This window comes from Dromaius novaehollandiae, chromosome Z (genome assembly GCF_036370855.1).
Source record: "Dromaius novaehollandiae isolate bDroNov1 chromosome Z, bDroNov1.hap1, whole genome shotgun sequence".
Lineage (NCBI taxonomy): Eukaryota > Metazoa > Chordata > Aves > Casuariiformes > Dromaiidae > Dromaius > Dromaius novaehollandiae.
The window spans coordinates 1,335,313-1,356,917 of record NC_088132.1 but is presented as its reverse complement, the minus strand read 5'-3'; the positions used below and the strand labels follow the sequence as shown (position 1 = coordinate 1,356,917).

Sequence of the window (21,605 nt, the reverse complement as noted above, 5' to 3'; positions counted from 1 at the left end):
TATGAGCACTCATCAGGTTGCTGCAGCTCAGTCTAGGCTGAAAACTAGTCTTTATCGTGTATCAACACTGTCAGACTCACTTTTGTAGCAGCAGGGTATTATTAAAAACAAAAACAAAACCAAAAAACCACCACAATCATCCACAAACCCTGGTGAGCAGCTCAGTTCCAAAAACAGCCTCATCCTCAGCTCTGCAGGGAGGAGCATGGCCTTGTCCAGCCAATGCTAGTAAAGCCAAGGGGGTAATTCCTGCTGCCACAGGGTTGGTGTCTCTTTCATTACCCTCTGTACTACATTCCCACCGAGGAACGCTAGGAGTCCCTCCTGACACAGCTGCAGCAGGCCTGTCACAGCTACCCTGCTTAACGGCAAAGAAGCAGCCAAACACATGGAAAACTTTATGTGTCTGGAATGCAAGGTCAAAGCATCAATCAAACTGATTTGGATTTGTTGTTTTTGGATTTCTACTTTTAACATTTTTGGTGGAAGGGGCAGGAGGAGAGGGAAGGGTAGAAGAGAGCAGGGGAAGGGCAGGGAAGGTAAAGGGGAATGCTTTGCTTATTACTCCTGAGTCTGCCTCATGTCTACTCTGTGCTGTACTTGAGTCCAGGCATGCTGACCTGTATTCAAAGCATCCAAAATGCCAGAGCACTGATGAGGGGAATATGAGGTCTGCATCAGGCACCCCCTCCCACACTGAGCAAGGCATAACATTCGTCTCTCTCTCCAAAGTGAAGCTAACATCACTGGGATCTTCACCTAGTAGGAAGAGTAGTCACACCTGTGTTATAAGGTAGTCTTGGTCTTTCAACAAGCAGGAGAAATACATAGCACAAGTCTGTCGGGGAAACAGAGGCCTGCACCAGCCTGGGCCCTCTGCAGGTCCAGGAGCCCCATGCCTCATGCTCAGTTTCCTGCTGGGTCATGGCTCCCGTTGGCAGTGACTGGGTTTGTCTGCAGTACCTGCACTCTAGCCACATGGGTATAAAACCTCCAGGCTCTGGATTCCTCTCCTAGCCGGATTCATGCAGCCCCCCTTTTCTTGCTCTGCATCCCTGTTTTGACCAGGTCCTTTCTGCTGGCCTTAGACTCCTAGCAGCCGTCACTGTTAAAGGCAGGCGCTGGGAAAACTCTGGCGATCTTGGGTTTTTTTGTAAGACTGATGCTGAGCAATTTCATTGTCTTTTTGATAAGAATGACCCTGGGGACAGTAAGCAAACATGGCAATCCAATGGAAGAAAGTAAACTAAGCCCATTTATTCCTAACCTGACACAATTTGTCTGAGTCTCCATGGTGACTCTGTGAAACACGCAGGAAGGGGGTTTTCTTTAAAACATTCCTGCCCCATGGAGATAGTCCCAAAGCGGAACAGGTGGCTTAATAAATACCATGACATCAATTGATCTTGTTTCAAGTTGATGATTTATCAGATGGCAGTGGAAGTAGGCCCACAGATATGGTCCAATGCAAGGGAGAACTCACCACTGCAAACACGATGCTAGCAAGTGCACTCAGACAGAAACAGATCTTGGTGGACTCTATAAACCTCCTTGTTCGGTCAACATACAGTCCTAGTAGGAAGGCACCCAGCAAACCGCACATGGTGAACAGTGCACCATTCAGGCCAGCAAATACCTGTAGGGCAGAAGAACAAGTGACTGAGCAGCTAAAGCTGGAAGGCAAGAGGTTTTAATGTCACTGACCCATCTGCCTGCTTCTAGTAGGTCATTTAATGAGGCAAGACAGATTCCCCTGCCCTTTGCAATAGCCAACACCTCCACTCAGAGTGGCAGATAACTTGCCCTGGGATGACTGCTGCTTCAGGGTCACAGCAATCCCAAGGTCTCAGTGGATGATGAGTTTCTGCACATCTGGACAGGAAGGCTGGGTGTGGGGCAGCAGCAGTTCCCTGGCATTGAACACTTCATCCCACACACGAGGGGGCTCTTGGTTCCTCCAGCAGGACCAGGTACCTGGTCCACACTTGCTGTGGTAACAGATGTAACTCCTTTGGAATCTTCTGTTTATAACCATGCTCTGTGCCCTTATCTTACCAGGAACCTATACTGGCTGACTGCCCACCACGAGGCTGGTTGCCCCAAAGACTGTTATACCAGAAGCTGCACAGCCAGGCTGGGGCAGGGAGGTCTGGGAGAGAGGCAACGGGTGGTAGCGAGGATAGGACCTGTGCTCTACTGCCTGCCATGACTGTCTATCTTTGCTCGTTCTTCCCCTTCAGCTCCTTGAGAAGCAGTCAAAGGCAGACACCAAGCCTGAAAGCAGGAGGGCTTTAACAAATGTGGGTGAACATTTTTGGGAGCCTCGGGGGCAGAAGAGATGGAGAGGCTGTCTGGAGTAACCCCTGTGGGCACTGCTGCAGGGCTGGAGCCGGCCAATCACACACAGACAAAAGCACTGCAGTGCACCAGAAGCAAGGCTGGGAAGCTTGGAAGGTTTCTGGTGAAAAGCCAGCAGACTGAGACAATGTCACCAGGCTGCATGGCCAGCGTTTACAGCATCGAGCTGGCTATCACATAGTAGGAAACTGAGAGGGAGAGGAACAGAGAGCAGGTAGGTAGATGTGCAGGTACAACAGCTGGAGAGGTGTCTTAAGAGGCCCTCCGTGGGGATACAAGCAATAGGAGAGGAGCTCTGTCTATTTGTTAAGGAAGTTATTGTACTGAAACTGTCTAGAGGTAGCTGCTTAGCAAAACGTATATAAAACTTGCTTAGCATGAGCAGCTAAATTTGCTGAAGCCTTAGGCCGCACTCAGATAACATCAGGAACTTTCACCTAGGTCAGTAAGAAAGGGCCCCAGAGCTGGTTCAGGCTGGAAAGGTAAGGGAGTTAGAAGCAGTCTGTGTTCCTGTGTCTCACTCCGAAAGGGAGGATGTCAAAACTTTGAAATAAGGTCTGTGCAGGCCATCAGGACCTTGAGGAACAAAGCCTCCTCTCATTGCTGGGGCAGTGTTAATTGTTGAGGTCTGGAATTACCACCTCCTTGTCAGGACCTTGAGAGACAGTGACGGGACCCAACAAGGAACAAAGGCACATCTGTCAGCAGAAACCGCAACAGTAAAATAAGGAAAGAAACAGCCTGCCTAGGGACAGTGATGGGACCCAATAAGGAACGGGAAGACCCCAGACCTGAATATTACTATTGGTCCGAACTACCGCATGAGGGGTGGAGAACTTGGATTGAAAAGTTATAATTGCCCAGGGATTTCTTTGTTCGGGGTCCTTCTTTGGAGGCACCCAGGTCGAGCTGTAATTACTGCACGCATGTCATTAAAATTTATTTATTTAATTTGCTTTGATATGGCTCCAAACTTCTCAGCGGGAACCTAGGCTTGCACCCTGTTACGACGGCCAGCGCGCCTGACCTTCCATAACACTATTGGAGGAGAAGCGTAGGAACTGGAGCAGCCCCTGCTAAGGCAGGGAGAGAGCAGGTGGAACCAGCTGTGAACACCCCGTGCTCAACCCCGAATGCAGCACCTAGCCAATGCCATGGGAGGGAGGGGTGCTTGGGGAAACAGATCTGCCACAGCACCTGCGATCTCCTCTGCTATCATGCCATGCTTTCAGACTATGCAGAGAAGAATGGTGATTGCATCAGCCTGCCTCCACCTGCCTGATCACTCCAGGGCCTGTCTGGGATTCTTCCCCTCTGAGGAAGGGATCAGAGGGCTGCTTGGGCAGCAGTGCTCTGCAGTGGCTTAGGAGGAACCCCAACATTCTCCTTTCCTCAATAGTGTCTAGGGAGAGAAGGCATTTCATTTGCAAATGGGGGCCTGGCCAAGGGCAGTAATGAAAATGCTGCTCATCTGTTATACTAAAAACCGGACTGTGCTCTGGATTAAAGTGCTGCTTAACATATTGTAGACATTAGCAGGAAATGAGGGATAGACAGTGCAGCGTATTCACCTGTCTTCATTTTGCTCTGAGTCCCTAATCAGTGAAAAACGTTTTGACTGTATCACATGGGAAGTGGGGAAGGAGGGAGACACAGACTCACATTTGAATATCCTTTTTCGCAGAGGATCTGTTCCAGCAGAGATGAAAAGCAGGTGAACATCCCAATTCCTCCTCCAAAGCACACAGCCAGGATGATGTATGACTTGTTTCTCAGGAGCTAGAAAAAGAAGTTACCACATCATTTAAAACAAGTGGAGGGGAAAGAAAGGCCCGGCTGAGACAGTGGTCTTGAAGGTCAGTGTCTCCGACTCCTCAGTTAGAAAGGTGAAGAGGGCATCCCATGAGCGTTAGGGGAATTTGGCTTTCTGCTGTCAAGGGGGATTTTAAGACCAGCCAGAGGGCAAGCAAAAATAGGTACTGTGTACGGCAGAGGGGACTCCACAGTACCCTTAAATTCTACTCTTCACTTTGCCATGTGCCTTGCTACCTGTATATGGTCCACTCAGATGGCTCGGGACTGAGATCCTCTCGGAGCAGCCCAGGTTTATCTGAACAGCAGCTGAACAGTAGCCAGTCCATGGCTGAAGAGCCAGACAGCATCTGCCCCACCTCTGCTGTGAGCAGATGCCAACTCCCTGAGGAAGGAAGAGACCTCGATCTCCTTCAGGGGCTTTCCATGGCAGGTTTGGTGGGGCAGGATTCAGAGTATGCTTTGTTGGCAGATTCCCTAGCACAACCTTCACTGCAGCGATGGTTTCTATCTGTGCTATGGCACTTACCATTTTAAGCCCTGTGAGGAATGGCTGGGAGGTGGAGTTAGTGGCACTGGCAGAAGGAGGTGTTGGAGGAACCTTCTCGTGAATCCCAGTGGTTGCTAGAGCACAGGCTGTTACTGCTGGGATGGCATAAACACCCAGCTGTACAACACAATGCAGAGACATGTTACCAGTCTTTCCAACTCCACTGTCTGCAAATATATAAAGCAGCTGGACCCCAAACAGCCCAGCTGCCTGATTAAACCAGTTTTCATTTACCATCAGTGGAATGTGCTTTCCTTCTGGAACTAGTGCAGGTGACAGCACGTTTGCTATGAGAATACCCAAGGGATTGGCTGGAAAAGAAAAAAAAAAAGACACTTGTTTTCATGCGAGCAGTCAGAATCATGTGTCCACTCCTTCTACCAGTCAGCACCAGTGTTGTAGGGTGCAGCACAGCAGCAATAAGTAAGGACAGAGCAAGGCATATGCGTGGAGAAACCAGGAGGGGAACACTTGCCAAATTCAACTATGAGGTCTCGCTGCTGCCACGTATGCTTCCCTGCTCCCAGGATGTCCATCTCAGAAATCCTTTTTCCTATGGGCCCTAACTCCTGTAACAGGAAGCTGGTTTTCATCTATGGTTTATGCCGTCCCCATTTTCACAAGGCTGCCCCCTTAAACACCAAGCTGAAGGGACAAAATGAAGATGGACCTATCCAAGCCATCTGTCCTGATGTCATACTGCAGTTACAAACAGAGGCACTTTCCCTAGGCAACTTCAGATTCCCACTTGAACCTGGAACTAGAAAAGCAGGTACCCCAGCATTAGCTGGGATGCCTCAGAACACACTGGGATGCCCTCACGTGTCACGTCCTCCGCCTTCCTCTCAGTCTAACGTCCCCTGCCTGCTTCCCTGGCACGGCAGTTTCCTCATTCATTTTACCCGTTCCTGCAATGTGGTTCTCCAGAGTCACAGCCAGACAGCATTAAAACAAAAAGCAGGTCACAGAGTCATTCACAGTAAGCAGAAAAGCAGCATCCTGTAAGCAACTTGCAGTTCAAGAGAAAGAACCAAACCACGGCTGGTCCTTCCTAACCTTCCCCCACAAATAGTGTGTTGTTGAGTCTCTGACCAGGACTGGTGGGAAACAAAGTGATAGGCGTCAAGGAGAAATGCCTGGTCACCTTCTGCCATATCCATATGTTACGTTTAGCAATTTCATTCTCATGAGTAACAAACATCCCACCGTTTGGTGGCTCTGTGAACTTATATTTATTCTAGAACAAAAAATACAGCAAAACATCCCTTTCAAAATAATGGGAACCCAGGTTACTGCTGCGACATGGTACATGGGCTGCTGGTACATGGGCTGAGAATCCATGTACCACAGCTGTGTTTCACATTTTCAGAAGACCAACCATCCAGGGCAGTGCTTGCAAATGCCAGCTGCAGCATGTCTGCATGAGCACCTTCCCATTTGTGCTTAACAGGAGGATACTAATGGAGTGCAAGACATGACAGAGCTCAGCCCCTGTAACTGAGACACCATGTTGAACTACAGAAATGTCTTCTGTGGAGCACAGGCAGTTCTGCCAAAGGCAAAAGTGCACAGAGACTTGGTGAAATCATAGACTCGCTGAGGCTGGCAGGCACTTCTGGAGATGATCTAGTCCAACCTCCCTGCTCAAAGAAGAGTCTGTTAGAACAGGTTGCTCAGGGTTGTGTCCAGTTGGGTTTTGAATAACTCCAAGGATGGAGGCTCCACAACCTCTCTGGGCAATCTGTTCCAGCCTTCAGCTACTCTCTCAGTTAAAAAGCTTTTTCTTATGTCTAAACAGAATTTCCTGTATTCCAGTATGTGCCCATCGCCTCTTGTCCTGCTGAGACGTGTCTGGCTCCAACTTCTCTACACCTTCCCATCAGATATTTATATGCATCAATAAGATCCCCCCTGAGCCTTCTCCAGTTTCCTTACAGCTCTGCTAGCCTCTCCTCATATGTTGGATGTTGCAAACCCTCCATCACCTTAGTGGCTCTTCACTGGAATTGCTGCAGTATGTCTGTGTACTTCTTCACTGGAGAGCCCAGAACTGAAAACAGTGCTCCAGATGTGTCTGCGCCAACGCTCTTCCTAATGCTGCCCATGATGCTATTGGCCTCTTATGCCACATGGGCATGAAAAGTAGGAAAGCCCTATGACACCTCTCTGAACTCACACTAGGTCATTCCCGACAGCTTGCAAGCCAAAACATTTGCTCAGTAGAGCCTGACCTGTGGGGCTGGAGCCGGGTACTGTGTGGAACACCGCTCTCTGACTCTGCTTGGGAACGTCCAAAATTGTAGTGGATAATCTTCTAATTTTAATGAGATGTTGCACAAACAGGCAAAGGAGCAAAGCTGATTTTCTACTAATACATATGTTCTGTCCCTCCCCTTCTTTCTTTTCCACTACAAAACCCCAGGTCTCCCTGCTCTTCCCCATATTTCCCAAACTACTCCCCTACTGCCAGCTCCCTTTGCATCCTCCAGTAACCAGCTGGCTACGAAGCACTGTGTGCTGCACCTCGCTTGGCGCAGACTGCTAACTGCTCAGCAGCGGGCCAGGCAGAGACAGCAGGTACTGGGGGCACACTGCAAGCCTGCTGAACCATTATGGCTTCTCATGTGGGTCTGGCTTCAGTAGCAGGCTGCTAATTTACAGAAAGTGCCGGAGAGCTCTTGACATCCTGTTTTCACAGGACCTGAATCAGATCAGACTGTCCCACTCTGTACACACACAAACTTCTGACACTTGGAGTTCTTGGGCAACCCTGAGCCTAGAGGCCATTCCAGTCAAGAGTTCCTTGGGAGTGAAGATGGAGGGGCAGCATAGCTGCAGGTGCCCTGCTTTCCCTGAGGGTAAAAGGCGTTGCATCTTTCATGGAAAATGGGCTAGAGCTCCTCTGGACAGAGTGGGTCACTGGCTGGAAACCAGCAGCGGCATATATTGCCAGCTTGCAGAAGAAGACCTCTGCTAAGTCAGAACCAACTCCAAGCCAAAAGGGGACAATTCTAGCCAAGGCAGAGAATATAAATTGCTGAAAGCTACCATTCCCCAGCTGAGCAAGAGGGCTAGCTGGGCTGGCAATTACCTGGCTCTAGCAGAAAGTGAATGCAGCTGTAATATGTAACAAACAAGAAACCCATAGCAAATGTGTGTTGGAAGTTAGGATGGATGGGGAAAACGATGCAACAAAGGCAAGCCATCAGAAAAATACAGGGCTGAGGCACACATGAGGGGACAAATCCTGGCATCAGCACTGGGCCATTACTGGGGGCATCACTAACAGTGCTGTAGCCAACTCAGCTGCAATCACAGCATTTCTGATCTGTATTTGGGAAAGCAGTAAGTCATGTAATGTGATGCTACTGAAGTGCTCTCTGCTCCTAAAGTATCTTACACAGAATACAGTTAAACAACAGTTTCCAAAGAGATGGGTTAAAGCTTTTGCACCTGCATCAGCACATCCTGGGGTACTGGCTGAAAAGTACTCTGTGTCAGAAGTGTTTTCATGAAGTATCTGTGTACAGAAGCTGTTTCTGAAGATGGCAAAAGTGTGAGCATTGGGCTACATTTGAAAAGACAAAATCAGACCATCTGAGTAATTAAAGCATTTCAGCCTCATTCCGTTCTTGGGAAATGTAATGACATGGGCCTCGACTAAGAAAGAATGAAAAGGAAGTCACTGGAGTTAATCAGCAGTAAGCTGTGGGCCAGAGGTCCTGGGGGATTAGCTTGCACCAGTGTGTGATGGGACTGTGTGTTTCATGCATGACATTGATGCATTAAAATGCTGCAGAGTGCTGAAAGTGACATGCTGGCTGACAGACCACAGCAAGCCCAGAAGCCAGCAGACAAAGCATAAGCTGCTGCAGTGGACTCCGACAACTGTTTCCTCTCCTTGTGCAGAAGAATTTCTCAGGGACTTACCAGGGCGTAAGATCTTGGCCCTGTGCTGCTTTTGTGTCAGTCTCTACAAGTAAGGGGAGGACTCCAGGGATCATAAATACTGAAGAGCACAGCAGAGTCATAGTTATCTCAACTGCTCAGTGGGATGAGTAAAGGCCTCTGTGCTGAGCTGCACACAAACAGAGCGAAGCCAAACACTAATCGAATCTGTGGGTATACTTATGGGAGGGTGCAGGATCAGCTTCTGTATACTGCAGAGAGACAGGTAGTTCTGTAATGCCAAGTGTTGCTCTGGCATCAACACAAGAGATGGATGTCGATAAACAGAGTAAGATGAGAGCAGCAGGCAGATATGGAGGTGTGTGGGAAGAGATAAAGGGCAAGGTGCCTGTGAAAGGACTGGGCTGGAGCAGTTCAGCCTTCCTAGACAATCAAAGGAGAGAGGAAGCGACTCTGTCTTTAACTACCTGACAAACAGGTGCAACAAGTCTAAATGGCTGGGGGATAAGGAGCATCCAGACAAGAAGTAACATGTAGACATTAGCCAGAGAGGTAATTAACTACTGGAGCAAATCACTGGGGCCATTGCAAATACTCTTTCTGGACAATATTTACAAACATTTTAAAATCAAATTTTTATCTTGTATAGTGGACAGGCATGGCTGTGACCAGACATTATTAATGGAAGCCCTCAGAAAGGCAGTATACAGGCATCACAGCAGATAATGTGCCCATTTGGTTCTCACTCTGATACCTCAATGCATCATAGAGTAAATAACTTCAGGTCTCAAGTTTCCAGTCTCTCTTGCTCTTCAGTTTTACTCTCTCTTCCCCATAGTTAATTGATCTATTTATTCCTGTTATAAGGCTGATTGATCACTAGATCAATCTAATGCTGTTTGGCTGCTCTATCTCATTTGAAAAGCAAGACTAAGTTGCCTACATATTTAAAGTACATGTTCTTTCCCTCTCCATTCTGTTTTCCCAGGCTCAGAAACCTTCTCTAAGACAGTCTGCATTAGTGCTGAAGGATCGCAGTGCCTAGTGGCTCCCACTGGCACCTCCTGAGTTCTCTGGTAGTATTTGCTCTGCAGCATGCCAACGACAGAGCTCCTTCTCCAGCGGGGAAGATAAAGGTTTATCACAGGCCTGGGAAAGCAAGCGGGCAACCAGGTCTGCCCTACAGTGCGAAAAGGAGAAGTGATTCACCCTGTCATTATAAATCTGTCCTTGCTAAATAAAGGTGCCCCTGCTCTGGGCTTGCAGCGACATTGGAAAGTGGTGTGGGAATGCTCCTAGACTGGCCTTTCCTCCCAGCCCATCCCTTCCCACACAACTCCAAGGCAGTGTGGAGGGAAGGTGGCCAATAGCTGTTGTTGGGGGCAGGTGCTGATCTCCATATGGTGCAGGTAACATGAAACTTGCCAGCTGCAGCCAGTGGGCCAACCCCATTTCTGGGACACCTCCCAGATCCTCAGAGAAAGGAAGAAGAGGCTTGTTCTGGCTGCTGGGGAAAAATGTCACATGGAGGGAGGAAACAGGTCTGCTGAGTGCAGTATCCTGCACTCAAAGAATAGCAAGGCCCAAATGAGCCAAGAGTAAGATCAGAGCAAGCATATCTGGTGTATCCCCTTCACAGTCTCCCAGCTTCCAGACACTTTGGCTGAAAGACTTCCTGATTCAGATGTGGTTTCTGCATGGGTAGCCCTGTTGCACTGAGCACCCTCAGTAGGTTTATTTTCTGCAAACCTGCCCAGGCTCCAGCAGTCAGCATCCACAACAGGAGCTCCTGTGTCTGTCATGTGCAGCATGAAGAACTTCCTCTTTTGTTTGCTTTGAGCCTGCACTGCCAGGTGGTCCCTAGCTCTTGTCCTGGAAACGAGTGAACAGTAGATCCCTCTTCCCCTCTCCAGGCTCCCTGAGACTGTGCAGACTTCTGTCATATTCCCCCAACACATCTCCTTTCCAGACAGCTCAAGTGGGGGATCTCCAGCTGATCCTCATACAGCAGCCCTTCTAGACCTCTGATCATCCTCTTCACCTTTCTGAGCTCTTTCTCAGCCCATGACCTGCTTTCTCAGAGTAGAGACCCAAAAAGCAAACAGTACCTGAGATGCAGGTGGCTGAGGTTAATGCGTCAGAGTTCTGGCGATAGTCCCTTTTGTTTTCTGCTCCTTTCCCAGTCCTAACTAGCTGAAGAGCACTGCTGAGCTGACATTGCATAAGCCACTTCTTTTGGCTGCAGGCAGTACTATGCAGTGCTGGCTCACTTAGAGCCCATCCTCTTACGTATTAAACCAGAACTGGTTTTGCCTTATGCATCACTTAGTTTCTTTATGCTGAATTTCATCTGATGCTTTATTGCCAGACGCTTGTTTGCCTGAAGACCTTTGTGGTTCTTCTGAGGCAGCCGTTGTCTCTGCAACCCTGAATTATTCACTAGCATCAACAGACTTCCTAACCTTCACTCCCTGTCCCTTTCCAGGTCATGTAGGAATACACACCAGAGACAAAAAGCAGTGCAGCAGCATTATATTAAACCCATGGAAGCTTTTGACTGGGCCTGTGATTTGGGCTGTGGGTTGTTTGCTTCTCCTCTGATGATGGACACCTGAGCACTCACCCAGGGAACCTTCACCTAACCAGTCCCTTGCTATGCATGGGTCTGCAGCTCTGCCAGTCACTGCATATTTCCAGCCCTCTCCTGTGGTAGGCTGGGGCGAGTGTCTTCTCTCCCCGCATTGCTCCTTCAGAGGCTGGTAGCTAGTGAAGGTGAAGTGGGGAAGGAGTGAGGGAGAAGCCCTACTCTTCTGTGCCCAGTGAAGAGCACTGAGCAGAAACCAGCCCGGCCATCAGCTCCTGCTGACATTGGGATCCTCCAGCAACTCCAGAAGAGTACCAGAGGTGATCATTTGGATCCTGGCTGCACAGGATAGGTCCCCTCCTTGCAATATGAAGGAAAAGGCAACACCTCCTCTGTAAGGTCAGGAAGTTTAGCAGCCCCAGCAGAACCAGTCCACCAGTGAGTCACTTACTGGGGAGATCCTAGGCCTGGACAAGCTCCTGGAAAGGCTCAGGTCAGTGTGTGTGTGAGGGCATCTCAGTATCAGCAGCTGGAGTGGGGCTGTGGGCCTTGGGGATTCACGTGCCCAGGTGAGAGCAACTGGGGAGACTGGGGATCCAGGGGACCAGCAGACTGGAGGTGTAAGGCCATTTAAGGGGGAGATCTATATTATACATGTATATATATGTATATTTTCTACTAACAGACTTCCATCCTGATCAACCTGAGGGGAGGAACAGGATTGGGCCACTCATACTGTTCCTCACTGAGTGCTGTGTTTTCTTTCTGTGTCGATCCACGTGACCAGTATATTGTGTGTACATGTACATGCATACCTCTTGGCCATACATGCTCAGCTTCACTGCTGGCTGAATGTGGGGGCACAGAGCCACAGCAGCCTCAGTTCTGTCAGGTTACAGGATTTAGCAGCCATGATGCAGAATTCGATGGATTTTCCAAGCTAACAGCTGGCTCCGCTGCTGGTGTTGGCAACAGGGTTTTGGTTTCTACAACCATGGGACCCTGTCTGAAGATCAACAACTGTGGGGAGAGATGGGATCCACCTCACTAAGTGGGGCATGCGTGTCTTTGCCAACAGGTTGGCCAGCCTGGTAAGGAGGGCTTTGAACTAGCAAAGATGAGGGAAGGGGAGAGTTATAGAGACCATGTAGTCAGTAAAGCAGGGCTCAAGTCAGGATGCCTTCAGTGGGTGCATACAGCCAGGGAAGTGCATTTGGGACATGACTATGGAGGATCCTCTTGCACCCTTCTGGGAAACCTGTGTACTCGATTACCTCTCTGAAATGCCTGTACACCAATGCACGCAGCATGGGGAATAAACAGAAGAATTAAGAGATCTCTGTGAGGTCACAGGGCCATGATCTCATTGCAATTACGGAGACATGGTGGGATAGCTTGCATGCTTGGAATGCTGTCATGGATGGCTACGTGCTTTTTAGGAAAGATAGGCCAGGAAGGTGAGGTGGTGGAGTTGCTCTTTATGTGAGAAAGCAACTTGAATGTATTGAGCTCTGCCTAGGGGTGGATGAAAAGCGAGTCAAGAGCTTATGGGTAAGGATTAAAGGGCAGGCTAACATGGGTGACATTGTTGCAGGTGTTTACTAAAGGCCACCTGATCAGGAAGAGGAAGTCAATGAAGCCTTCTACAGACAGCTGGAAGAAGCCTCACAATCACAGGCCCTGGTTCTCATGGGGGCTTGAAGCACCCCAGTATCTGCTGGAGGGACAACACAGCAAGGCACAAGCAACTCAGGAACTTCCTGGAGATCATTGATAACAAAGTTCTGATACAGGAGATCGAAGGACCAACAAGGAGAGGTGTGCTGCTGATCCTTATACTAACAAACAAGGAAGGACTGGTAGGAGATGTGAAGGCTGGTGGCAGCCTTTGCTGCAGTGACCATGAGATGGTGAAGTGCAGGATGCTGCGAGGAGGAAGCAGGGCAGAAAGTAGGATCACAACCTGGGACTTCAGGAGAGCAAACTTTGGCCTCTCCAGGGACTCGCCTGGAAGAATGCCATGGGATAGGGCCCTAGAAGGAAGAGGGATCCAGGAAAGCAGGTTGATATTCAAGCATTGCCTCCCCCACGCTCAAGGGTGCATCCCAATGAACAAGAAGTCAAGCAAAGCAGGCAGATCTGCATGGATAAGTAAGGAGGTTCCGGCAAAACTCAAACAGAAGAAGGAAATGTACAGCAGGTGGAAGCAGGGACAGGACACTTGGGAGGAATATAGGAAAACTGTCAGAGTATGCAGGGATGAAACAAGGAATGCTAAGGCCCATTTGGAATTGCAAGGGATGTCAAGGACAACAAGAAGGGCTTCTTCAAATACAACAGTAGCAAAAGGAAGACTAGGGAAAATGTGGGCCTGCTGCTGAATGGGGTGGGTGCCCTGGTGACAAAGGATACAGAGAAAGCTGAGATACTGAATGCCTTCTTTGCTTCAGCCTTTGCTGCTGAGACGAGCCCTCAGGAATGCCAGACCCTGGAGACAAGAGAGAAAGTCTGGAGAAAGGAAGACTTTCCCTTGCTCGAGGAGGATCAGGTTAGAGATCATTTAGGCAAACCTGACACCCACGAATCCATGCGCCCGAATGGTATGCACCCATGAGGGATGAGGGAGCTGGTGGATATTATTGCTAGGCCACTCTCCATCTTTGAAAGGTCATGGAGAGCAGGAGAGGAGCCTGAAGACTGGAAGAAAGCAAACGTCACTCCAGGCTTCAAAAAGGGCAAGGAGGAGGACCCAGGGAACTCCAGGCCAGTCAGCCTCACCTCGATCCCTGGAAAGGTGATGGAACAGCTCATTCTGGATGTCATCTCTAAGCATGTGGAGGAAAACAAGGTGAACAGAAGTAGTCAGCATGGATTCACCAAGGGGAAATCATGCTTAACCAACATGAGAGCCTTCTATGATGGAAGGCCTGGCTGGGTAGATGAGGGGAGAGCAGTGGATGTTGTCTTGCTTGACTTCAGCAAGGCTTTGGACACTGTCTCCCATAACATCCTCATAGGCAAGCTCAGGAAGTGTGGGTTAGATGAGCGGACAGTGATGGGGATTGAGAACCGGCTGATTGGCAGAGCTCAGAGGGTTGTGATCAGCAGCACAGTCTAGCTGGAGGCCTATAGCTAGCAGTGTCCCCCAGGGGTCAGTACTGGGTCCAGTCTTGTCCAGCCTCCTCATCAATGACCTGGATGAAGGGAGAGAGTGCACCCTCAGCAAGTGTGCTGATGATACAAAACTGGGAGGAGTGGCTGAGACACCAGCGAGCTGTGCTGCCATTCAGACAGACCCGGACAGGCTGGAGAGCTGGGCAGAGAGGAACCTCATGAAGTTCAACAAAGGCAAGTGCAGGGTCCTGCAGCTAGGGAGGAATAAGGCAGGTGCCCCCCAGGCAACAGGACAGGTTGGGGGTTGACCTGCTGGAAAGCAGCTCTGCGGAGAAGGACCTGGGAGTCCTGGTGGACAAGTTAACCATGAGACAGCAATGTGCCCTTGTGGCCAAGAAGGCCAAAGATATCCTGGGATACATTAGGAAGAGTGCTGCCAGCAGGTTGAGGGAGGTGATCATCCCCTTCTCCTCAGCCCTGGTGAGGCCGCATCTGGAGTACTGGGTCCAATTCTGGGCTCCCCAGTACAAGAGAGACATGGAACTACTGGAGAGAGTCCAGCACAGGGCTGTGAAGATGATTAGGGGACTGCAGCATCTCTCTTATGAGGAAAGGCTGAGAGAGCTGGGCCTGTTTAGCCTGGAGAAGAGAAGACCAAGAGGGGATCTCATCAGTGTACAAATATCCGAAGGGAGGGTGTCAAGAGGATGGGGTCTGACTATTTTCAGTGGTGCCCAGTGACAGGACAAGCGGCAATGGACACAAACTGAAACATGGACGTTCCATCTGAATATGAGGAAAAACTTCTTTCCTGTGAGGGTGACAGAGCACTGGAACAAGTTGCCCAGAAAAGTTGTGGAGTCTCCTTCTCTGGAGACATTCAAAATCTGCCTGGACGCAATTCTGTGCAACGTGCTCTAGATGACCCTGCTTGAGCAGGGGGGTTTGGACTAGAGGATCTCCAGAAGTCCCTTCCAACCTCAATCATTCTGTGATTATGTGATTCTGTGACCACTAGCTTCACTTGCAGTCTAGGCACCAGCCCAGCAAGCTGCAGAATATGGGCCACTGCAGAGACTTTGGATTTAGTAATACTGTCCTCAGACTGTGGTATTTGGGCAAAGATGATCACCTGGGCATGGCAGAATGGAAAGGAGCTGGGAGCCTCAGTGGCTTACATTGAACTTTGAAACTGGATGTGGCCAAGTCCTCCTTCTTGCTCCCCAACATTAAAATCCCTGCTTGCCTTGTGGGGCCATAAAGAAACCCATTTATTGCACATGACTCTGAGACTCTTGGGCAGAGCTCTATCTGCAGGGTGAGTTGGCTGTGGTATAGAGGGTTTCCTCTGCCTGCTGTCCCTGAAAGGAAACAAATGCTGGCTGGTTCTGGGAGGCAGAAACATCACTTTGCAGCTATAACTTACACATTGATGCGACCATGTTTGCTGTTGCTCTCTGGTGGTCCGGGAACCATAGTGCTGCCAGTTTTGTTGGTGAAAAGATGACAAGGGGCTGTGCCAGCGCACAGAGGCATTGTCCAACAAACAGGTACCAGTAACTCTGGGAGCCCAGACTCAGGAACTTCAGGACGCTGAACATCCGGATGATGCTACCTGTCATGTTCAGCCATGCACTCAGGGTCACCTGGAGCAAGCAGAAACAGCCAGAGGTTTTGTGCTGCAGCCTGAAGGGCAAAGCTTAATGCAATAGGGTAGCATGAGCAGGGTCTCAGATGCACTATAGGAGACACTGCAGTGTTGGTAATTGCAGCATGGAAAGTTCCCTGCAGACTGTCCCCGCCTCTTTGGTTTGGGTCACTGCAGGCTGTGTGTGTTTTCACCCGCTGCTGCGCAAGCAAGAAGGCTGTCCCTGGTACCCTGATTAGCCTGCAGCCTGTCTGTGCTTGCCTCAGGACCTCACTGTGGAAAGGGGCAGAGGCAGCAGTGGAGGACCTGGTCCACTCTGCACAGTAATAGGAAGGCTGTGACAGGCACCTCTCAAGCAAGCTTATGAACCCACCCTGACTGCAGACCCACCCTGTTTTATCTGGCTTTGACTTCTTCCCCCTGTGTATTTCATTCCAGCTGGCAGCTTCAGGCACTCTGGCATTTGGTCACAGTCAGGTGAATCTCAAGCTGGGCTCAGCTTTCCCACCATCCTCTCAGGTCTCTCCCACATGTACATCCCGTCCTAGCTCTGGTTAAGCCAGGTATTCCCAGCAGGGAGGAAGGGTAACACGAGCCTCCTAAAGGCTCGAAGGAACAAGCAAGAGATGGTTAGTGAGGGGAAGCTTGGCTTGGGCAGCTGGTTCATCCTGTTACCTAAACCTTTCTTTGCATTTCCTGAAACACTTGTGTGCTTCTGCTGTTATCTTTCATCTTACATAGTCTTTACAGGACTCCTGTCTGATATGTTTGGCCTTTACACAGGTGAAGTATGCTCTCTGATCAGCAGATTAACAGAGTTTCTGCTCTCTGATCAACAGATCAGTGAGCAGAAACTCTGTTAATCACACTGTGAGTGAGCTTGGCATCTGGCTAATCTCAACAAGTTGTGTCCTCACTGGCAAAAAAAAAAAAAAAAAAAAAACAGATGGTGTTATCATAAAACTCAACAGACAAAACTTCTGCAGGTACTGCAAGGCACTGTCATAACTTTAAAAGTTCAGGGACATTCTTAGACAACTCTACCAGGATATAGCTTATGTGAGACAGAAGATTCTGTTGTGGAATCTTTGAGAAATTCAAAGGTTGCTTGTTTCACTCTGTTTTCAAGTTTGCACCATCATCCATATCTTGCTGTGACCATCCAGAAATCATGGAAATGAGACTTTTAGTGCACAGATGCTGTTAAAGCTCTTCTGTCCCACTAGAGGGCTACCTCCTTTAGGTCGAAAAGGTTCATTATCTTAGTACCACAGAAAAAAGCAACACTTATTTTTACCACTGGTAGGCAACTTTCTTAAAAGTTCAACAGTGGCAGAGAGGTTTTTGGTGCCAGGGAAGCTGAACTGCAGAAGTGAGAAACTTAAAGACTTGTGAGTCATAGAAGTCACACAGGGAATGAATCCATAAAATCTTTCATTGAGGAGTCAACTGCTTTGGAAATACTGAGCCAAAACAGAGTATAGATGAAGTGCTACTAAAAGCAGTGTGAGTGTGCAGTGTTTCTGCTGTGTCATGCCCTTCCAAAGGGCTCCGACACAGTAAGTCAGCTTAGAAGTGAGGCAAGGCAGTGGGATTCTCTTCATGCGTTGTCATAAGGAAAAGTCTTATGCTGCCTTGAGAAAACCTGAATTATGTCTTTCAATGTGTATTCTGTGTTTTCCCACTATTCCTCACCTCACAGGTGAGGTTATAGCTATTGCCAAACCAGAGCATAGCTTTCAACACCCTTGTCCTCTGAAGCATTTGGCAAGACTCCCACTCACAGTATGCATGTTAGTGCTTTGTGCAGCTAAATACGTGGAGATGTCACCATTTCTGTCTCCGGGTGAAAGGCCCTTGGGGTAACAAATCAGTTCAACTCACAGCCCATCTGAGCCCCACGCTGTCGAGGACCCATGTCGCCACCAGCCCAAATGGGATCGAGATGAGAAGGTACACGAGTGAGAGCCAGTTGACTGTCTCCAGGGAAATGTGGAAGTAGGAAGCTGTCTTATCAGCCACAGGAGCAAACGTCAGCCACAGCTGTAGAAGAAAGAGCAAAGAGGGTAAGCATGAACACCTCCACCAAAGCAGAAATTCAACATCCCCTCAGACTGTTCAATTGCATTGTGAAGTGACTCAAAAGAGTAGCACTGTTTTAGTCTTGTCTTGAAATTAGGATGTGAAGGCTGGTGATCAAAACTCAGACACTTGGTATCTGCCGTTACTCATGATAGTGCTATTTCGTTCTGGATCTCATCATTACCTTGACCCTGAGCCCTCCATCTATTTCACAGCCTCATCCCCAATCTCCTGCTGCTAGGAGCTGGGCAAAGCAGAGATCAGTGCCTTTCTCTGTCCCCAGCCTGGATGCACAGGCCCCAGATGCAGTTACTTACCTGTTGCAAACCCCAAGCAATCCTTTTATGTTAGCATAAATAACACAGAGGCCACCATTTCCTGTCTGCAGTTAGTAGTCCCTTAAACTCAGTCTGGTGTTTATGGCTAAGTTAGTAACCCCAGGATGTGGCCTTGTCACGACTTTGCCATGTGTCAGCCAAGACAGATATTCACACTTGCCACGCACCGTATTGATTCAGTGCTGTTCTACACACACCCAAGTTAGGAGAGGGCCTACAGATTTGCATTATTCAATATCCTCTTCAGAACACATGATAGGGAAACACGGGAGGTACATTAATGATAGTCCATCTATTCCAGTTCAATATCTGAATTTATTTCCCTAAATCTTGTTTTAGGCACTGGTTTCACAGAGTTACTGTCTGCTTCTGGTTCCTTCTGGGATGGATAAGACCTGCTTTGATGCTGAAATTACATCCTGAGATCATGCCCACAAGAAAGAAATGAGGGTATTACCCCAGATTTAGGGAGGCTTCTGTGCATTCTTTGTAAATATGCCTTCTTTGACTGGTCTAACTTTAGAAGTGATTTCAATAATGTTCCAATTCAAAAGTCAAGCCATTTTAGCCAGATTTTGGCAACAACCAAATTATAAATCCTTCAGAGTTATCTCAATTTACAAGCTGTGTTCAGTTAATCACAAACAAAAATGTTTCACTTGACATAAGCTTCTCCACTGTTGCATGTTGCAAGGTGATCTTGCAGGTGCTGAATGCTTGAGATGATAAATTTTGTGGATAGGAGTCCAGCAGCTGTCTGCTTTCTAGCACCCTTCTCAGCCATCACAAGCTTCCTGTTCACTGCATTTTGCAGAGGATGTCAGCTGCAGCATTAATGAAAAACAGAAAGGACTAGAGTAGCCTCAGGAGAAGGTGAGTCCCCACACTCTGCTACTGGTTATTTCCAATGTTCTTATTTACTTTCTAATGTTCTTACATCTTATTCATATTTCTTATATGTCAGAAACCATAAAAACTACCAAATTAAATGGAAGCACAAGGAGAAATGAGGCTTTCTCCCTTGTTAGCCTCACTGTTTGATGGTAACTACATGCAAATTGCTGTCTAAGCTTTTCTCTTTTGGTGATGGGGTAAGGAAATGGGAGTGGCAGACATGCTTTGAATGTAGTATCAGTGTGTGTGTGCATACACATACGAACACACACATGCAAAAGAGTGAGATGGAAACTGCACCTTTGCTGTGTACAGGGAATGATCTGCACAGGAGAATTCAGTACAGCCCTCTAGCATCAGTCCTGCCTAAGTTTCTCCAAGGCACTGAGATGCCAGATCCTCTTTATTCACCACAGAAGTTTGCCTGCCATTGCTGTGCTGGGCTTGGACACACCTCTATGGGTTTGGGCAAAGCTCTGGCTAGGGGTGGTTTGGTGTTTATGCAGCTTCGGCAACCAGGTAGATGAAGACTCTGGGGGCTGACAGCAATTGTGCTCTCAGAGTTAGACAACCAAGAGGATATTCCAGGTCACTGGGAAACAAGCAGCAGACTCCTAATGAAATGAATTTGTAAAAAAATACTTCAAATCATATATGCTACTGGCGTGGTGTTACTATCTTGTCTCAGGAAGTAATTTTGCCAACTCTTTTTTGTTTTCAGGACTGAGCTCCATCAAACTGGGATGGGAATTTAAATGTCACAATTGCCACTCAGGCATGAGCATTGCTTTGATTATTGGATGCTAAACTGCTGCTGGACAGAACTCTGCTGTGTGTTTCCAACCACAGCCATTCTCAGTTCCTCACTGCCTCCCTGACATGTGAGTGTGAAGAAATACTGTACCAGGAAACAGTGTAATTAAAGAGTGATGCATTTGATAACCCAGCTTCAGAACTTCATACATTTTTGTCCCCTACAAACACAGCAAGCATCTGTCTTCTCCTCTTCCTCCATAAAAGATGCTCATCTATGTAGTACTGCTAGAGCAAACACTGAGAGAATGTTTCCCCAAGTCAAAGTACAGCATTTTATATTCAGTAGCTGTATATATCAAGACGAGCTGGAGGCAAGTGCTTCAGCATGTTTCCATTAGAACTAGTAAAACCATTACTTGCTAAAAAACAAGTATTTGGGTGGTCTTATATCTCCATCCAATTCTAATATGCATGTATGTGTGTGAGCATAGATGGTGAGAAGTTTCAGCCTTCTGACACTTGAGACTTTTCTTCAAAATATGAATCTGAGTTTCATTAAATATCTGGAGAGAAAAAGTGTTTCTGCCTCTATGCAGACAGGGGCTGTTTGCAATGTGTTGCTCTGTGTAAGAAAGAACTGGGCAGTGGACCTCAGGCAGCTGACTAACCATATAGTGGAAGTGGCCACCAAATGTCCCTTCAACAGAGAGATGACATTGGGGTGTTTTGTCAAAAGAGGGGAAATTGCCACGCTAAGCAAGTAAGTCTGCTACCTTCTGCTTTTGGTTTCCACAGGCATGATGGCTCCATCCACAGTAGTGTGCAAGCTCTTCCGCTGAGTGGCAGAGCTTTTATCCTGCATGTTGCTTCTGAAACCCTGCACTGCTGAGGCTGGTACTTACATGGCACTGCTCTCCTACACGTCCCGTCATGCGGAACAGTGTGAGGATGGTGCACTTCCCTCCTGGTGAAGCCTGAGGCCTGTGACCTTAAAGATGCAGAATAAAGACTGAGAGAGGTTCCTCCTTCCTCCATTCCTCACAGGCCATTGCCTTAAGTCAGCTTTGCCACACCAAAACCAGTGTCCAATCTCTCCCCTGTGGACCACTCTGACAGATGTTGGAGGAGAGATAATGTCTTGAGTTACAGGGTACTAGTCCCCAAGAGCTGGTTGCCCTTGGGGCAGATAAAAGAAGAAGGAAGAGACAGACACCTCTGCCCTTGCAGGGGTGTCTACACACTTGTTCAGTCCCTTCTGAAGCCCCCCTCACTTTGTGGAAAGGTGCCTCTTCGCTCCATTCAAGCTGCACTCAGCTCCACTGCTGCCTAGACACACAGACCAAGAGCCTCAGTGCGCAGTGCAGAAAGCATCAAGGTGAGTCTGTTACTCACTGTGCTGCCATGCCCATGCAAGGTCCTTTGAAGCCAGCTCAACAGATCTCCCAGCAAGCAGATCTGAGAAAGTCCTCCCCTTGCCAGTGTCTCTTCCTGCTTGGTAATAGTGACAAGAAATTTCCACTCACCCACTATGATTTCTGCCCCTTCTAAGCCTTGGTAGAC

General features: G+C 48.4%; 1 protein-coding gene across 3 annotated transcripts in view; it reads right to left on the bottom strand.

The window, feature by feature from the left end:
• SLC49A3 (solute carrier family 49 member 3) overlaps positions 1 to 21,605 on the bottom strand; it is a 31,563-nt gene that overhangs the window by 4,654 nt on the left and 5,304 nt on the right. For all 3 annotated transcript variants that reach the window (XR_003259050.2, XR_010386348.1, XM_026099350.2), the window contains exons 2-7: positions 17,860 to 18,018; positions 15,754 to 15,973; positions 4,955 to 5,031; positions 4,700 to 4,837; positions 4,021 to 4,137; positions 1,484 to 1,636 (exon numbers count right to left, since the gene is read on the bottom strand). Coding sequence is in view for 1 of the 3 variants with exons in the window: in XM_026099350.2 (XP_025955135.2) it covers positions 1,484 to 1,636; positions 4,021 to 4,137; positions 4,700 to 4,837; positions 4,955 to 5,031; positions 15,754 to 15,973; positions 17,860 to 18,018 (864 nt within the window). In the remaining 2 variants the exon portion in view is untranslated. The remainder of the gene's footprint in view (positions 1 to 1,483; positions 1,637 to 4,020; positions 4,138 to 4,699; positions 4,838 to 4,954; positions 5,032 to 15,753; positions 15,974 to 17,859; positions 18,019 to 21,605) is intronic.